This window comes from Pseudorca crassidens, chromosome 2 (genome assembly GCF_039906515.1).
Source record: "Pseudorca crassidens isolate mPseCra1 chromosome 2, mPseCra1.hap1, whole genome shotgun sequence".
Classification (NCBI taxonomy): domain Eukaryota; kingdom Metazoa; phylum Chordata; class Mammalia; order Artiodactyla; family Delphinidae; genus Pseudorca; species Pseudorca crassidens.
This window is the reverse complement of record NC_090297.1, coordinates 37847097-37865946: the sequence shown is the minus strand read 5'-3', so window position 1 is coordinate 37865946 and position 18850 is coordinate 37847097. Positions and strand designations below refer to the sequence as shown.

Genomic DNA, 18850 nt, shown 5'->3' with positions numbered 1-18850 from the left:
GTCTGTCTCTGTCATGCAGTCATAGTTTGAATCCAACTTTACCTGGTTTCAAAGCCCGCATTTTTCTTTTGCACCACACTTTCTTCATTTCACAGTTAAATATCCAAGATAAACAAAATCACTGTGACATAGGTATCACTAGTAGGCTGTGTGCATGAAGAACTAATTCTGATGGAGAAAGAGGGTTGGGAGATTTTGTGGAAGAGGTGGCATTTGAACTGGACTTTGAAAGGATATTGAAAAGTGGGACATCTATGGGCAAAAAGTAAGGCAGGAATTGGATTAGTATTATCCAAAGATAGAGCTACTTGAAACATTTCATTTCTCTCTGACCTGGGCTCAGATACTCAAGTTTATTTGAGTGGAAATGGCAGGAGAAGATAGCTCTTGCAGGATCTGAGATCTTTTAAGAACAATAAAAAGAAGGAAGACAATAAGCCCAGCACATTAGTAGTCCCTCACTCTTATGTAGGTCGTTGGGTGGCAGCCTGTGGGTTAAAGACTTGGCTGGTGGAAAATGCTCCTCAGCAGCTCAGCTAATTCCTGGGAGACCAAGGAGCAGCTTGAGTATCTTGGGGAGCTGTATTCTTTTTCTCCTTCTCCTTCCTTTAGCCACAGACTTAATCAGACCCAAGTCCACAGCAGTGTGGATTTCTGTTGCCTATGAAAACCAACTGCAGTAATATATCATATTGGGGTTCACTTTTGGAGAGACTGGAAGCAAAAGAGTCTGGCATCACAGACTTCCACTTGTTTGTTAGCCACTCCAGCTACAGAAAGCCTGCTTACAGTGATTTCTCAGTTTACTCAGGACATTTGCTGAAGTTAGGGATGTGAATAAGTTCAGTTTTTAAGGAGACTCATAGCAAAATTAAAATGATCATGTAGTAGGAAGTCAAGGCATAAAACTCACTTGTTTTTCCATTTTAATATCTGTAAATGACATTATAAAGAAGCCTAAGAAGAAATTGCTTAACTCTACAGCCTTCTCAGGCTAGAGCCAACAATATATGTGTTTCACTAGGTTAAGGAGTTAGGTAGTGAGCACTTGTGATCCTTATTGTTATTGCCATTTGGGGTAAGAAATTTGATTAGGGATAGAACAATTAGATCAACAAGGAAACAGAAGACTTGAACAACACTATAAAACAACTAGACCTAACAGCCATCTCTAGAACACTCCATCTAACAACAGCAGAATACACATTCTTCTCAAGTGCACGTGAAACATTATACAGGCTAGACTCTAGGTTAGGCCACAAGTCTCAATAAATAGGGTTGAAATCATACAAAATATGTTGTCTATACCACAATGGAAAGAAATGAGAAAGTAAAAATAAGGAAATTTGGGAAATTCACAAATGTGGACAATAAATAACACACTCCTAAATAATCAGTAGATCAAAAAAGGAAAACAAGGGAAATTAGAAAATACTTCGAGTTAAAAAGAGAAACACAGGGGCTTCCCTGGTGGCGCAGTGGTTGAGAGTCCGCCTGCCGATGCAGAGGACACGGGTTCGTGCCCCGGTCCGGGAAGATCCCACATGCCGCGGAGCGGCTGGGCCCGTGAGCCATGGCTGTTGAGCCTGCGCGTCTGGAACCTGTGCTCCACAACGGGAGAGGCCACAACAGTGAGAGGCCCACATACCGAAAAAAAAAAAAAAAAAAAAAAGAGAAACACAAAATTCAAAACTTATGGAATGCAGCTAAAGCAGTGCTAAGAGGGAAATTTATAACTGTAAGCATTTATATTAAAAAAGCTCTCAAATCAATAACCTACCCTTCTTTCACCTTAAGAAACTAAAAAAAGAAGAACAAACTAAACCCAAGCAAGCAAAAGGAAGGGAATAATAAAGATTAGAACTGAATTATATAAAATAGAGAATAGAAAACAATTGAGGAGGGCTTCCCTGGTGGCACAGTGGTTAAGAATCCACCTGCCAATGCAGGGGACATGGGTTCAAGCCCTGGTCTGGGAAGATCCCACGTGCTGCAGAGCAACTAAGCCCGTGTGCCACAGCTACTGAGGCTGCACTCTAGAGCCCATGACCCACAACTGCTGAAGCCCGCACACCTAGAACCCATGCTCCGCAACAAGAGAAGCCACCGCAATGAGAAGATGACGCACCACAACGAAGAGTAGCCCCCGCTCACCGCAACTAGAGAAAGCCTGCGCACAGCAACGAAGACCCAACATAGACAAAAATAAATAAATAAAATAAATAATTTTTTTTAAAAAGGAAACAATTGAGGAAATCAGTGAAACCAGAAATTGGGATGAACAAATAGTTAAAGTCTCGCACACACACACATACACACACGGGAGAGAGAGAAGACACAAATTACTAAAATCAGGATGAAAGAGGGGATGCTACTTGTAGTCCTTACAGAAATAAAAAAAAATAATAATGGAATACTATGAATAATTATATGCTAACAAATTAAACAACCTAGATGAAATGGACAAATTCCTGGAAGCACACAAACTACCAAAACTGACTTAAGAGGAAGTAGAAATTCTGAATAGAACTATAACAAGTAAAGAAATTGGCTTCACTGGTGAATTCTACCAAATATTGTAAAAGGAATTAACACAAGTCCTTCACAAACTCTTCCAAAAAATAGGAGAGAACACTTCCTAATTCATTTTATGAAGGCATATTCCTTATGAATATAGACATAAAATTCTTTAACAAAACACTAGCAAAGCAACTCCAGCAGCATATAAAAAGGATTATAAACCATGACTAAGTAGAATTCATCTTAGGAATGCCAAGAGGTTCAACATTAAAAACTCAATGTAATAAACCATATTAATAGAATTAAGGACAAAAATCAACTGACAATAATCTACTGATTATTTCAGTAGACTCAGAAAAAGCATTTGACACTCTTACATGTTAAAAAACGCTGAATAAACTAGGAACAGGAGGGCACTTCCTCAGCCTGATAATGAAAAACCCACAGCTAATATCATACTTAGTGGTAAAAGACTGAATGCTTAAGATCAGGAAGAAGACAAGGATGTCTGCTCTCACCACTTCTAATCATTGTACAGAAGGTTCTAGCTAGGGCATTTAGGCAAGGAAAAGAAATAAAAGGTATCCAGATTGGAAAAGAAGAAGTAAACTATTAGAGCTAGTAAATGAGTTCAGCAAGGTTGCAGGTTAAAAGATTAGGATACCAAAAATCAGTTGTGTTTCTATATACTAGCAGTGAATAATCTGAAAATGAAATGAAGACATTCTATTTATAATGGCATAAAAAATGCCTAGGCTTAAAAAAATGCAAAAGCTATACAGTGAAAACTATGAAACATCATTGAAAGAACTTAAAGAAAACCTAAATAAGTGGGAAAACATCCATGTTCATGGATGGCAGTGCTTCCCAAATTGATCTATGTGTTCAGTGTAATCCCCATAGACAGTACCAGCTGGCTTTTTCCAGAAATGTCAGGACGATCTTAAAATTCATACGAAAATGCAAGGGATCCAGAACAGCTAAAATAACCTGAAAGAATAGAAAAGAGTTGAAGTACACCTCCCAATTTGACAACTTACAACAAAGCTGTAGTAATCAAAATTGTGAGGTACTAACATAAGATTAAACATGTAGATCAATGAATAGAAATGAGAGCCAGGAAGTAAACCCTTACAATTATGGTCAGTTGGTTTTCAACAAGGGTCTCAAGACCATTCAAAGGGGAAAAAATAGTCATTTCAACACATGGTGCTGGGACAACTGGTGAGCCACATGCAGAAGAATGAGGTTGGACCCCTACCTCACACCATATACAAAAATTAACTCAAAGTGTATCTTAGGGACTTCCCTGGTGGTCCAGTGGTTAAGAATCCACCTTCCAATGCAGGGGACATGGGTTCGATCCCTGGTCGGGGAACTAAGATCCCACATGCAACAGGGCAACTAAGCCTGGGCACCACAGCTAGAGTCTGCGTGCTGCAATTAGAGAGAAGCCCATGCACTGCAACAAAAAGATCCCGTGTGCTGCAACTAAGACCCGACCAGCCAAAAATAAATAAATAAATATTTTTAAAAAAACCCAAAATGTATCATAGAACTAAATGTAAGAGCTAAAAGATAAAACACTTAGGAGAAAAGATTAGGTATAAATCTTTGTGACTCTGGATTAGGCAGTGGTCTCTTACACATCAAAAACACAGACGACAAAAGAAAAAGACAAATTGGACTTCACCGTAATTAAAGACTTTGTGCATCAAAGGACACTATCAAGAAAGTAAAAAAGACAACCCACAGAATGGAAGGAAATATTTGCAAATCATATATCTAAGCAACTAGTGTCTAATATATAAAGAACTCTTAACAATAAAAAGACAAGTGCCTCAATTAAAAATGGGCAAAGGATTCAAGTAGACACTTCTTTAAAGAAGATATATAAATGGTCAATAAGCATATGAAAAGATGCTCAATGTCATTAGTCATTAGGGAACTGTAAATCAAAACCACCATGAGATACTACAAGGATGATGGTAATCAAAGAGATGGACAATAACAAGTGTTGACAGGGATGTGGAGAAATTAGAACCCTCATACACTGCTGGCAGGAATTTAAAATGGTGCAACCACTTCAGAAAACAGTTCGGCAGTTTCTCAAGTTTAACTTTCTTTTTGGCAGGGTTGGGGGGTGCCATGCCACGCAGCTTGTGGGATCTTAGTTCGCCAACCAGGGATTGAACCCAGGGCCATGGTGGTGAAAGCACTGAGTCCTAACCACTGGACCTCTGGGGAATTCCCAAGAAGTTTAACTTATGACTCAACAGTTCCCCTCATAGGTATATATCCAAGAGAACTGAAAACCCATGTCCATACAAAAACTTGTACATGACTATTCACTATAGCCAAAAAGTGTTAACAATCCAGGTGTCCCATCAATTGATGAATGGACAACCAAATTGTGGCATATCCATACAATAGAATATTACTCAGCCATGAGGAGAAATGAAGTATCAATACATGCTACCACACAGAACTTTGACAATGGTGTATTAAGTGAATGTAGCCAGACCAAAAAGATTGAGTGATACTGTATGATTCCATTTATATGAAATGTCCAGAATAGGCAAATCCGTAGTGACAGTAGGTTAGTGGTTGCCTGGGTCTAGGGGGAGGGAGGAATACAGAGTGACTACTAATGGATACATGGTTTCTTTTTAGGGAGTGAGATAGTGGTGATTGTTGCACAACCTTATGAATATTCTAAAACCCACTGATTTGCACACTTAATTTTTTTTTTTTGGTTTGTTTTGCCCCCTGCAGTGCATTCTTGCCTAATGGGGGTCCAGAGCTGAGTGATTAAATGCAGCCATCCATTTTAGCTACCAGGTCTTGGGAAATGAAGGGTATCTCTGTGACAAGTCTGTAGGGGTGGGGGGGCAACACATGGGTGTGATATCGTACAAGCTTTGATTGACAAAAAGCTTCTACTTCTCCTTTGCAGAACAACTGCTCTCAGACTTCTGTTCATTTAGGGTCCCTTTATCTGTTGCTATCCGCCTTAATTCCCTGTGGTGTTTGTGTGTTGTATCGTTGCAGTGCTGATGGGGAAGTGAAGCACTGCGTGATCTACAGCACTGCTCGGGGCTATGGCTTTGCAGAGCCCTACAACCTGTACAGCTCACTGAAGGAGCTGGTGCTCCACTACCAGCAGACATCCCTCGTCCAGCACAATGACTCCCTCAACGTCAGGCTTGCCTACCCTGTCCATGCACAGATGCCCTCGCTCTGCAGATAAAGAGGGAGTGGGAAGAGCGGTGGCTCTCTAGCGATTTTTATACAGTTTTTATTAGACTATGAGGGCATTCTTTCTACGTAGACTGCTTGTTTTGCACAAGAAGTGATTCTGTGAATGTGAAGTGGAGAGGCCGAGCAGCAGCCGGCCAGAATGGGGGCATACAGGGCCTGGGGTTCTCTGTGACTCACCGCTGCACTGACATAGGAAGCTGGGAGCAGATGCTGTTTTTTGGAAAGTCTGTTTCATTGGGGTTTTTATTTAGCCAGGCACCCTCAACAGAACACATTAGGCCTGATGGGGGTGAGGGTTATATCTGGAAGCCTCTGAGGAGTCCATGTCCTCTTCTGAGAGGCCATGTTGCTCTGAGAGTGTGGTGGGGCATGGCCCTTCTTTCTTCCTCCCAACAAGGCGGTGGTTTTGGTTCGGTGGTAGAATGGCATTTGGTGAAAAAGACAACCAAAGGAAAATGGGGAGGCTTGGGATTTCATTTAAAGAATCTTAATCCATGGGTAAAAAACTTTCAGCCGAAGGTACTTAACCAACATCGTTTAGGCGTCAGCATCTCAGTAGCTCCTCCCTTTAAAGAAGCATTATGTTTAGAAACCAAATTGATCCCAGCAAAACGATTGTTGCCAGACTAAGGTCTGATGGAAGAAGGCGGCACTAGTATCTGAATGCACACTTCTGTACCAAAACTTGAAAGTAAAACTAGAGACTTTGTTAGTTTTAGCAAACACTAAAATTGGTCAGTGTAACTCCTTTTGCCCTGCCCTTGTTTCTCTGAGGTGAGGAATAGTGTTCTTTTCGTGGGCTGGTGAGCTTTGAATCATAAAATGAAGTTGGTACTTGTGTGGTGTTTCCTTAGCCTAAAGAATGATCTGTTGTTTGAAACCTTTGTAACTTGTGTGTATGAGTAAAGAAAAGGTGCAATCCAGTGCTTTTAGATGGCTTGATATACCAAATAATGATGTAGAACAACATTCTTATATGTGCTTCCCCAAGTTTAAATGCCCAGCAGAAATAGTCAACATGGTTTAATTTCCCGTCATCTCCTGTCGTTTGCTGGGTAGGGCCCAGGGGAAACATAGGTGGCTAAGGCTGTAGCTGGAAGGGAGCCAGACTGCGGTCAGGGACTTCAGTAAATCACAGGCCCAAGGGCTCTGGTTTCCAGGGCGAGGGTCATACCACATTACCCATGTGCTTCCATACAGTGGTTTCTGAAACTTCTGCAAGGAGAGGAAGGGATGGCTTGGAGTTTAGACTGTTAGCCGAAGCCATCTGGAAGCTTTTTTCTTTGCCTTTTTTGTGATCCTGCCATTAAGATGATGTGCACAGACTGTCCTCATGCTCCAGTGGCCCTGATTTTAGGCCAGGAATCTTCTGCTTCATGTGATTTAAGCCTTCCAGCTGAGTGAAGCTGGGCAAATGGAGCTGGAGGCAGCCTCTACTCCTACCTCCATTATGCGCCACCCTCCTCAGTCAACACTCATTTGACAAATAGAGTCCAGCTGCCTCTGAGCCAATCCTAGAGCCATAATAGGCTCGAATGAGTCAGCTGTTTGAGCCCAAAGCTGTGCAGTCAGGCATCCTGGCTGAGCTACAGAAGTCAATATCTGAGTCTTGGTGAATAAATAAGGTTTACACCTAGGGAAACTCTAGTTTTGGGGATGAAAGAAACAAATTTTGCTTTCCCTGAGCACTTATCTTGGTGACAGGATCTAGAATGGACCATGACATAGAAATAGATTAAAAATTTGGGGGAGAACCTCGAGTTACTGACAGTGAAGATAGAAAGAAAAGGGGCATATCTTTGGCTTTTCCTTGGTTATGTTGCAGTTTCAGGATTGGGTGAGGCAGACAAATGAAACCCCCTCCAGGGTCACTGTTCTGACCTAAGCCCTTAACTAGTTGATAGCCAGCTGAAATCCCTTCCCCATATTGCCAGATTGCTGAACCTGCTTAAGCAGCTAGATGCTCAAGATTGGGTGCAAGGAATCCCTTCTTTCTGGTACTAAAATTTAGTGTGTCCTGGATATCTCTTAAAATAAACGAAAAGGAGAATGAGGATGAACCATGTGTTGCTCCTTATCAGGCAGCGTTAAGGGTGTGCAGGGAGAGCGCAAGCGCCATCTACCATCTACACTTGGGCTGGCTTGTGGAGAAGGGCTACTCATTTTTAAGTCATACATTCCTTCACTTTTTTCTTTCCTGTTTTTCATTACTGAATTTGTTGCTTTGTGGGAACTAAGACCTAGGGATCATTTGAGAAGTTGGAAAGTATCTTTTCTGAGGAGTTGCCATGTGATTTGCTTGATCTTGACCAGTGGAAATGGCATAGGGACCAGTCTGCTAACCACTTAGAGGGGTAGTATGCAGCTCTTTTACTCCATGGTCTTGGCAGCAGGTCTTGGCCTCCTTCCTCAGAACCTAGCTCTGTGTGTTATCCCATGATCTGGGCCCTGGGATTCTCTCTCGGCATCTTAACTGCAGCCTCAGTGAGGCAGAGGGTAAAGAGACAGACCAAGACCAGAGGGGCTCATTGTTTTCCTGGCTAGAGAAGCTGGCCACCAACACGGAAGCAGCTTGGGGCTGGCTGGACACTGGTCAGAGGCCTATCTTTTCCAGGTCGAGCTTTCATCACAGAACAATGCTCTGTCTCCATCTGGCCATAGATGCTAACTAAGCCTTGGCCATGCCTCAGGCCTGTATAGGCTAGTGGTGTCCTTACCACTGATTTGGTCAAGGTTGAGGACTTCTGATTACCGCCCCTACCCTGTCTCCAGGCCTCGATGGAATCCCCGCTCATTTTGGACCCTCAAGTGCTTTGCAGAAGCTCTGAGAGCCAATGTGGTGTCTTCCACCAGTCTCCTCTTGCAGCAAGGAACCAGCCTCATGGGTCCTCTTGGGCCAAGAATTGCATCTGGGCAATTACTGGTTTTTCAAGTTGGTCTCTTGCCAGTTAAGACTCCTTAGTAGATCTGTTTGAGGCTTCAGTGGCCTCAAAGCAGAGGGTCCAGATGGGGGCCTGGCTGGGCCCTCTGCTGTCACCTGCTCAGCCTTGCTCTAACTCCAGCCACTTGTGACAGACAACCTTGTTTCCTTACAAACTCCAGCATGTGACTTTGGTGCCCTGTTGTTACTCGTGAAAAATCTATTCTTCTGTTGTCTTTGGTGTAGTCAAAAAAATTCATGTAGTTACGTAAAAATATCAGATTTACAAGGAAGCCAACTGTATGTCTTGTGTTGGGACAATTCATAATGTAGTTCCTAGACCACTTTTGCAAATTGTTCTTGTCACCAGGTGTGTTCAGACATTGCTGTGCAGTTGTGGGGGAGGGTGGGGGGAAGGTGAGGGGAGATACTTTTTGGTCTTTTTGTTTTTTACCTTCCCCAAGTGGGGACAGTCTGGCCAACTTGCTCCAGTAATACAATAAAGACATTGCAATAAAGCACCTTTTTGTTCTCATGCTATGGAGGGGTGGGCTGGGCGCGCGGGGGGCGGGGGGGCGGGCAAAAGGAAGAGGACTGGGGTATTGAAAAACCCCGAAGCTCCCAAACCTTCTCCGCCGTGGCACCAAAAAATCAAGATCAGTCCTGGGGTTGAATTGGGGTTACCAGAGGCTCTCTTCTTCCCCTGAAGAGGAAGTCAAGCCTGTCAGGCATGATGCCAGAATCCTGTCCACCAACACAGCACACAGGGAGACTCAGAAACTAACCCTGATAAAGTTAAACGTGAGAGCCCTTTTGTCCTCACCCCATTCTTATCAGAAAGGCCACTTAATTGATTCTTAATACCTGTCTCTGCCCAGCAGTGTGTTTGCATGCTCTTTTGTGGGGGCAGGGGTGTGGGCTGTCTTAGTCTGCCTGTCCTCTTGTTGCCCCCGGCCATCACCCTCTTTGTTGAGGTTCCTACATGTTGGGAACATAATCAGCAAACATGTGACCAGCACTGTGGGCAAAGGGCACCGCAGTTCTCATCCTTGTCACTCAGGCCCCACTCACCTGTGTACTGAATTACAAATCAGACTGAAGGGCAATAATCTATTGTTCTAAATGACCTTGCCAACGTCCTTCCTCCCCACTGCACTTAGCTACATAGCACCCTCAAGGCCACTGCTAGGAACCACGGATGATTTCCCCTAATTCCGAGAGCTTTTCCCACCCTCAGCATGGGATGCTCAAACTCCTATCTATCTCCAGCCCAGTCCTCTCTTCTGAACTCCACCTGCTGGCGGGATATCTCAAATGGGGCCTTGGGTGTCCCACAGGACTGCAAACTTTTTGTCTACTTAATGAGTAAACATATGCTTGGCTGTGAATTCCCTTACCTTCCTACCACCAAACCTATAACTGGTCTGCATCCACATAACTCCTCTCCCTCTCACCTGTCAGTCAAATTACAAAAGGTAGCCCTCCTCCAACTATAAGCTAGTCTCTCCACGTGTATTTTGGATCCTATTTTCTCCCATCTTCTCAGGAATCTCCTGTGAGTTCTCTGTTGTTTCCTCTCAACTGCATGATCCATTTAAACGTGGTTGGCTGTCTCTCACTCCACTTGCTCAGTCTCTACTCAATCCTTTATCTCTTCAGAGCCTAACCTTTTTAAAAAAACATCTAAGTTTGTCTTTATTTCTTCACCTCCTCAAGCTTTTCAGTACGGGTCCCACCACTACCTGAAATTGCTCTCCTTGATGTCTTAGGTAACCAGCATTGTGACTACTCTGTGAAAAACTCTGCCATTGACTCCATGATCATCTCGTTTTCCTCCTGCATCTCTGACTGTTCCTTTTAATTCTCCTGGACTCTAAAAGTCTCCTGGGCTCCTCTGGCCACCTCACTTATGCCTTTTTCCCTGGCAGTTTTATCCACATCCATGAATTCACCTACCATCTCTAGGCCAATTATACCCATCGTTGTTTCTCCTGCCCAGACCTATGTTGCGAGGTACCTCACATGCAACGTATTGAACGCAGGGTCACCACGTAGCCCTGGCTCTTTCATTATTTCATATTTCAGTGAATGGAAATACATAATTCATCTGGTTATATAGGTCAGGAATGTAGTCATCATCTTTGATACCTTTGCTTTGTGTCTACATAAAACCCACCACCAACCCATATCAATTTTACTTTCTAAATAGCAAAGATACTCAACTTTTCTCTCCAACTTCACTGTTTCACTATCTCTAACAATACTGGAAGGCCTCCCTTTTATCATTCTTGCCCCCTCAAATTCATTTTCATTATAGCAACCAGAGTCATCGTTTCAAAATAGAAATCTGGGGAATTCCCTGGTGGTCCAGTGGTTAGGACTCGGACTTGCGCTGCCAGGGCCCAGGTTCAATCCTTGGTTGGGGAACTAAAAACAACAAAAAAAACTAAACTCAAAACAAAACAAACACCAAAAAGGGCCTCCCCCGTGGCACAGTGGATAAGAATCTGCCTGCCAATGCAGGGGACACGGGTTCGATCCCTGGTCCGGGAAGATTCCACACGCCACGGAGCAACTACACCCGTGCGCCACAACTACTGAGCCTGCGTTCTATAGCCCGCGAGCCACAACTACTGAGCCCGTGTGCTACAACTACTGAAGCCACGTGCCTAGAGCCCATGCTCCGCAACAAGAGAAGCCACAGCAATAAGGAGCCTGTGCACCACAATGAAGAGTAGGCTGCTCGCCGCAACTAGAGAAAGCCCACACAGCAACAAAGAAAGACCCAACACAGCCAAAAAATTAAAAACAAAAAAACACCCAAATCTGAACTTGCGTAAAACCATTAAATAACTTTCAATTGCTCTTATGGTAAATCACAAAATTCTTAAAATCATCTGGCTTCTCCCAAGTTCAGGATCTCATCCCCTACTTCAGTTACTCTTCATTTGGCTCCCTCCACTCAGCTAACCCCAGTGGCTTGGACCTTTTCCTTTTTCCTTCTGCACATGTCCTCTGTACAATCCCTATCTTCTCCTATGGCTTTAATTACCACCTATTGGCTGATGGCTGCCAGAGCTATGCGTCCAGCTCCCTACACTTCCCCTCCGTCTGGGGACACCTCCTCATTGTTGCCATCCTAGTTTAGACCACCACAAGGGGTCACTACATCATTTTCTCTCTGGTCGGCTTACTCCACTTGAGCCTCTCTACACTGCGGCCAGTGATCTTCCTAAAACCTAAATCTGATTATACCACTCCCAGAATTACCTTCCAGAAGCTCCTCACTCCTCAGGCTAATCGAGCAGTGTTTCTCAAGGGGAGCACCACTGGCACTTGGGGCAGCTGCCCTAAGCAATACAGGATGCTTAGCATCTCTGTGCCTACTCTTCGCAAACCCCTTCCTTCCCATTTCCAACTGCCCCAGGGGGGCAGTTCCTCCCTCCCAGGAACTGCTGCAAGATGTGCCCGCACCTCCCCCTTTACCTATGGTATGGTGCTTCTAACCAGATCCTGACCTACATGGGGGGCTGCCCCAGGCAACTAGTTACCTGTGTTCCCAGTGTCCCGTAAAGGCTGTCCAAGGATCTGCCGTCAGTGAATGACTGAAGGAAGGAGGAAGGGAGGTTCAAGAGGGGCCTGGAAGGCTGAGGGGACAGACATCTGCCACCACAGGCAGGGTGCGCCCTCTGGCGGCCACAGCCTTCCCGACGCAGGGTGACGAGCAGCTGCAGGATGCATGTCGTGCCCAGCCAGTACCCAGAGGCATTTTCCTGTCTCTAGGCCTCTTGATGCCTCTCCTTCTGACCTAGGCACTGGATTACAGAACAGTCAGTGCAAGACAGCAGTTTGGCGAGTGAGTCCTGCATCACCATGGAGGCCCTCTACCACAGCCCTGCCTCCTGTCCCTGGGATACCATCTCCCGACTCCTCCAATGGTCCCACAGCTGTCCTCCCCCTTCCTTCCTTCCACACCACCCACCCACTCACCAACTGCAGTCCTACCTACTGGGGGCTGCTCACGTCAGCAATGTCCATATCCAGTGCTAAGGCCTACCTGAGAACAGCCCAAGAAGGGCTGACTGGCTACAGACATTAAGGGTTTATGACTAAATACGGAAGGCAGTTTCTCTATTTCACCTGGCCGCTCAGCATTTTACCAAGTAAGCTCTCCTTCCATTTAAAATCTCTTTACTTTTGGATTTTATGACTCTTCCTTGATGTCTTCTTTCTTTGCCTTAAATGCTAGTGCATTACTACTGATACATTGATGGCTCTCAGATTTCTAACTTCAGTCTAGATTTCCCTACTGAGTTCCAGACCCATGCACCCAAACTTCTGGATGTCCCACAAGTACCTCAAATTAAATATATCCCAAGTTCAACTCTTCACCTCCCTCTACCTCTTTTTCTCATTTACTGGCTAAGAGCACTCCAAATTAGGAGATAAATGTGGGTTCTAGAGTCAAGAGAGTCTAGATTCTAATCCTAGCCCTGCCCAGAGCTGTATGATCTTGCTCACGTTAATGTCTGAAAACCTGAGTTCCCTTCTCTATAAAGCAGGAATATTACTTGCTACATGGCCTTCTCTGGTTCTCCATCTCCTACAGAAAGTCTAAACTCCTAGAAGACTCTTAGATATGGCCCTTGCCTAACTCACTAGACCCATTTCCAGTCTGAATTACTTTCAGCTCTTTGAGTATGCCAGGTGTACGCCAAGTGCCATACTCTTTGTCTGGACATTCTTTCTCACACTAATCCCCACTCTTCTAACCTAGCAAACTACCACCTATCATCTGTCCTCCAGGTTTGAGCTCAGATGCCCTAGTCTCTGGGAAGCCTAGCTGGCTTAGGCACCCTCCCACAACCGTGTCTCATTCATCACTACATTCTCAGCAGCAACACAGGACCTTAAGTTACATTTGTATTGACTGAAGGAAAGAAGAAAGCCAAAGACATAAAGATAGTTTCCAAGAGCGTGTATTACACAGGACTGAGTGCAAGAAATGGCAAACAACCTCTATGTTTGCTTTAAAAGCTCATCGGGTGCCAATGCCAAGTCCTGATGCTTCTGAGGGCCCCCTGGGTCTCGGCCCTTCTGGAGCAGGCTGGGCCCAGGCTCCTGGGTGAGGGCGCAGCTTTTGCATGGAATGTCCTGCCTCCTGTCACCTGAGGCATCAGGCACTTTGGTGATACCCGGGGCTGGCTCCTCTTCCTCTCTTTGTGTACACTCAGGCTCCCATAGCCAGCTCTGGCTGGGAACCTCACAAGGTAGATGGGCCAGCCCAGGGGCACTGGGTGGCCATGACTTCCCCTCCTGTCTGGGAGACAAGTTTGCAGGGTGGACTGGAGTTGTAGTTTCCAAATCCTGAGAGCTGGCCAGCCCATCTTCCATTGTTGCCTTTCTGGTTGGGGATGCCCTGTCAGGGTCTTCAGCAATGAATTTCCAGGACCACAGGCCCAGCTCTCCGGAGGTGGAGGCAGTGGAGCAACTGGCGGGGATGAGTCCTGAAGAGCTCGGACAAAGTGCTGTTAGTGCTTGGGTGTGGAGGTGCTGGGCCTTCCAGCAGCCTTCAGGGGGGATGGGGTCTGTGGGTCCAGCCCTACCCAGGTTGGGAGCTGATGACGAGGAGCTGGCAGCCTCTTCAAAGGCTTGTAGGATCCCAAGCCTCTTCTGGGGGACACTAGGGCCTTCCGTTCTGGGAGATCCCAGTGTGACCCCTGTCAATAGGCCTGGGACCACCGGGCCCTGGCTCCTGGGATCCCTGGGCAAGAAGGCGTCCTCTTCCTCACCCTCTCCTGCTCCTGCTCCTGTGAGGAGTGGATCCTGGCCCACTTCTGGGTTAGGTACCAAGCTTGGCTCCTGTACACCTTGGCTGTTCTCAGGCCCCTCATCAGTGTCATCTTCTGAAGAGTCAACCTCCCGGATGGCTTCCTGCTTCTGCAGCGACTCTCGCCGTTCAGCCCGGTCCTGGCGGAGGGTTCCTAGGGCCCGTGAGGGAGCAGCCTGCAGCACCCCTTTCCCTGGCAGCGCCCCCTTACCAGACAGCACACTCCTGGTCCCAACTACCTCCAGAGGGCTGACTTCCCTGGGTGGCAATTCCTTCTTTAGCTCAGGGTAGGGCAGGTCGAGACTATGTTTTCGAGAAGTGGCTAGCTTCTTCTCGGAAGCAGCAAGTGCAGCCGCCAGTTTCTCAGCTGACTGCACCCTCTTAAGCAGTGGTGAGCGGGGTGACTCCGCACTCCTGGGTCGTGAGAGTTGCCGGCCTAGGGGAGGCGACACGTGAAGCTTGGTAGGGAAGGCCTGGGCTCCGTGGCCAGACAGGGGTGATGGGGAACGCTGGGGTGAAGCTGCTGGTGGCGGAGAAGGGGTGTGGGCCAGTGGTGACAGTGGGATGCTGCCTGCTGACTTGCGCCGTGGAGAGCGGTACTGGCGTTGGAGCTTGGGCGCCAAACCGTGGAGGGAGCTGGGCCGTGTGTGCCCAGAGCCGGCTGGAGAACTGGGCACGCTGGAGCTGGGGGAGCTGCTCTGTGATGAATTTCCCCCCACTTTACACAGACAGACAGACAAACAGAGACACACACACACAGAGGCAGAGCAGTTAGCTCTTGGAAGTGACTGAGGGGCAAAACAGGGCTTAGGCCTGGAATGTCCCAGGATCATCAAGGTTACTCCACCAGTGAACCAGAGCCCAGGCTACAGAAATGAAGTCACCCTCCACCTCTGTCACCTCCTCCCCAAGACTGCCAGATCTTAAGGGGGTGGGTTGGATGAGAGCTTCAGAGTGGGATGAGTGGGAAGCACAGAGGGCCCAGGACTCTGCTACCTCCCAGGGGCTGTCTCTGCAACCAGCCCTTCATACCTGAATGCACAGCTTCAGGGGTCACCCTGTAGCCCTGAGTGGGAGATCGGGGAGAAAGGCTGTGGCTGTGTGTGGGAGAACCTGGCCCACTCTCCCCTGATGACAAAGAGCGGTTAAGGGAAGAAAGGCTGCGGCTGGTGTGGAGTAGGGATGCCTGCTTCGTGATCTTCCGGAACAGGGAGCTCCTTTTTCTGCTGCAGAGACAGGGGTCAGAGGCTGTCTGAGTTGGTGCCCAGGGCACAGCACACACTGGGCCAAGGGCCAGGGTCCCCAGCACACACTAGCACCTAGGTGGCTGAGAGCAGATCCCCTGGGCTAAGTCTGGCTCACCTTTCTTGCCCATCCTTGCCCCGGCTCCGCTTGCTCCTTCGGGCCATCTTGGCCTTGTAGCTGTCCTTCCGAGCTGGCCCCACTTTAATGGATGTGTTCTCCAGGGGAGTTGTTGAAATAGACACCTTGTTTCCACTCTGGGGATCAGAGCATGAGCCTAGGCTAAGGCCGTGGCTGTGTTCCTGCCCCTGCCCCTGCCCCTCCCCCTCCCGCTGAGTACGGCTGTCCCACGGCTTGAGCTTCTGCCCCTGCATCACCACGTCTGAGCCAGGGACCACCTTCCTTCTTCACAGATTAGGAAATGGCTCCACTGGAGCCCAAGTAGTTTGGGGTTGGGAAGATAGAGAAGAGGCTCACGTGCCCTGTCCTCCAGTCCTACCCACAGCTCAGCAGGATCCCTGCCTTGGTCAATGAGGGTGTCGCCTTCCAGTGAAAACCCTTTGCTATGTCCACACCCAAGTTCCGTGTGTATGTGCATCTGTCCTCAGTGTCAGGTATGTGTGCGCTCAACTCTCCCACTCCCCAATGGCCAGTCACAGGCTCATAAGGCTGGAGTCATTCAGGGACCGCAGCAGGCGGCACACCCAGCACTGACCTTCAGGATCAGCTCCACCACCTCTGTATGCACCAGCCCGTGCACAGGCTCCCCGTTGACGTGTGTGATGAGGTCCCCCTGACGGAGCCCCGCCTCACTGGCTGGACCTCCGTCCTCCACGTGCTGTCCCGGGGAGAGAACAGTCCTCAGCCTGGAGCCTGAGCATGAAGGGTGGGGCCTAGCTCTGCTCATCGAGCTGAGACCCCTACCCCCCACTCTTTGACCCCTGAGGGTAATGAGGGCGGGGACAGAAGCAGGGACAGACAGGCCCTAGCAAGGGGAAGGAAGAAGAGTGATGAAGCTGGGAGACAACAGGTCTGGATGGTCAGACGTACCCACACCATGTGGTGCACGGTGTAGACGTCTGAGTCACCCATGTAGACACGGATGGCCCGCAGGGTGAAGCCATACTTCTTGCCGGCGCGGTGGATGATGATGGGGGGCCTTGAGCTGCTGAGGGCTGGCAGGAAGTCCCTGCTTGGAGAAGAGTCCCTGGACGATGGGTTGGATGACTGGGAATGCGGGGACATGGGGCTGGCCAGTGGAGAGCAGGTGTGGTGCTCTGGAGAAGGAGAAGCCGGGACTTAGTGCGTCCATGCTCAAGCCCGGCCCCTGTCTGGGCTGTTGATCCCACACAGCTCCAGTCACAGAGCCTGCCCCCAGCCAGGTATGTCTTCCCCGCAACCTCTGAGCAGCAAAGCGCCTTCGTGTGCCCAGACCCTCGCAGACCCCAGGAGGTGACGGGCTCGCATTTACTGAGTGCTTACTTATATGCATTAGGGACCACAGAAGCTCTTCATACATACTTGAACGTCACAATTACCCTATGAGTTACCATCATTAACATCCACATTTTTTGATGAGGAACTTGAGGCTCAGAGGGATTAAGCACCTTCTTCAAGATCAAGAGCCCTTCAGTGATGGAACCAGGATCTGCATGAGCCTCTGCCTCACAGCCTGCGCTCATTACACGGTGCTATCTGCCTTCTGGAACACGCACACCCCCCCCCAGACCAACGCACACCTTCAGAGACCCCTGCTCTCTTAACAAAGGGGCCGCAGTGACACACAGCCTCTCGGATCCCTGCTCCTCGACACACAGAACACAGACACACCTGCTGGGTGCACACCCCAGCCACGGGCCCACAGAGGTTCCAAGGCCCTCCTATGAGTTTTATCTTCACCCCCCGGGGGCCTCACCCACAGGAATGAGGAGGGACAGGGCTGTGGCTGAGGCGGACTTGATCACTTTGTTGATGGGGCGAGCAGTGCGCTTTTCTATAGAGTCCCCAGAGAGCAGCCGGTGGCGGGCCCTGCGCACCGCCAGGTCGCTGATGGCCTTGGCTGTGGCTCCCTCAGCCCGCTGTGGGGTCCCGCGGCCTCCTTGAGTCTCCATGGCTGTGGACCAAGTGACCGGTGAGACCTGCAATGCAGCGGAGCCTCCCCTCCTGGCCCCCTGCCGCATCCCCAGCCCAGGCCCTCTGGCCACCCGCTGGGCCACACCTGGACTGGAAGCGCTGCTCTGGCTAAGAGGCTCCTCATCCAGCTTCAGCCGCCGTTCCGCTGGCCGTTCAGGGGAAGGCCCGGATCCCCCCTCTCCAGACGGGGGTGTCAGGAGCCAAGCACCCTCCTGCTGCTGCCTCCTAGGGGGGCCGCCAGCCTCCTCAGTGCCCTCAGGGAAGCGAGGCACGTCCAGGAGGCCCGAGCAGTGGCGGCGCACTGTGAGGGGAGGGCTGGAGTCGCTCTCTGTGTGGGATGACTCAGACACTGACAGCCGCTTCCGTAATCTGTGAGACACAAGGCCTAGGGTGAGGTGGCCCCAGCGGCCTCCCTCCTCCAGCCCAGGCTTCCTCTGGGGCTCGTGTCACAGAACCTCTCTCCAGAAGCCATCTTCTCGAAGGCCCCTCACCACACCACATGCCTCCCCACCATCCGTGACCACCAGCGGATGGCTGTGCTGCCCACCCCTGGGCGAGCTCTGGGTGCTCACATCTCAGGCGAGCCGATCACCCAGCTCCGCTCTCGGCCCCTCAGCCCCGCCAGGCTGTCCGAGCGGTCCTCCTTCTCCTCGCTCAGGCTGCGCTTGGTGGGGGGCGGCATCCGGCGCTCCTCGAGCAGCGAGAGCCTCTCCATGCTGCTGTACACCTGTGGGCACAGGAGACCTGCCGGGACGCCCAACGACCACACCTCCCAAGGAGCGAAAAGGATCCTCAGCGCCTGAAGCCCAGGAATTCGAGCCAGTTCTCCTCTTCCCTCCCCCATATATACCAGATGAGTATTCGAGGAAACAGCTATTCCACTGGTCTGACCTGGCCGCACCCTGGCATCTCATATGTCAGGGCCCTGAGTAGATCTAGAGGCA

The 18850-nt window shown here is 48.7% G+C and overlaps 2 protein-coding genes across 18 annotated transcripts in view; one reads left to right on the top strand and one right to left on the bottom strand.

The window, feature by feature from the left end:
• PIK3R3 (phosphoinositide-3-kinase regulatory subunit 3) overlaps window positions 1-9219 on the top strand; it is an 85369-nt gene extending 76150 nt beyond the window's left edge. For both annotated transcript variants that reach the window (XM_067725999.1, XM_067726000.1), the window contains one exon: window positions 5572-9219. In XM_067725999.1, the coding sequence (XP_067582100.1) occupies window positions 5572-5770 (199 nt within the window). In that variant the 3' untranslated portion in view covers window positions 5771-9219. The remainder of the gene's footprint in view (window positions 1-5571) is intronic.
• Window positions 9220-13664: 4445 nt separating this feature from the next.
• The window catches only part of MAST2 (microtubule associated serine/threonine kinase 2), a 202317-nt gene continuing 197131 nt past the window's right edge, over window positions 13665-18850 (bottom strand). For 8 of the 16 annotated variants that reach the window (XM_067725985.1, XM_067725993.1, XM_067725982.1 and 5 more), the window contains 8 exons: window positions 18479-18705; window positions 17992-18275; window positions 17689-17886; window positions 16824-17050; window positions 16489-16611; window positions 15894-16030; window positions 15564-15757; window positions 13665-15249 (listed from right to left, as the gene is read on the bottom strand). In XM_067725985.1, the coding sequence (XP_067582086.1) occupies window positions 13721-15249; window positions 15564-15757; window positions 15894-16030; window positions 16489-16611; window positions 16824-17050; window positions 17689-17886; window positions 17992-18275; window positions 18479-18705 (2919 nt within the window). In that variant the 3' untranslated portion in view covers window positions 13665-13720. The remainder of the gene's footprint in view (window positions 15250-15563; window positions 15758-15893; window positions 16031-16488; window positions 16612-16823; window positions 17051-17688; window positions 17887-17991; window positions 18276-18478; window positions 18706-18850) is intronic. The other 8 variants (XM_067725988.1, XM_067725990.1, XM_067725989.1 and 5 more) reach the window with 5 other exon arrangements.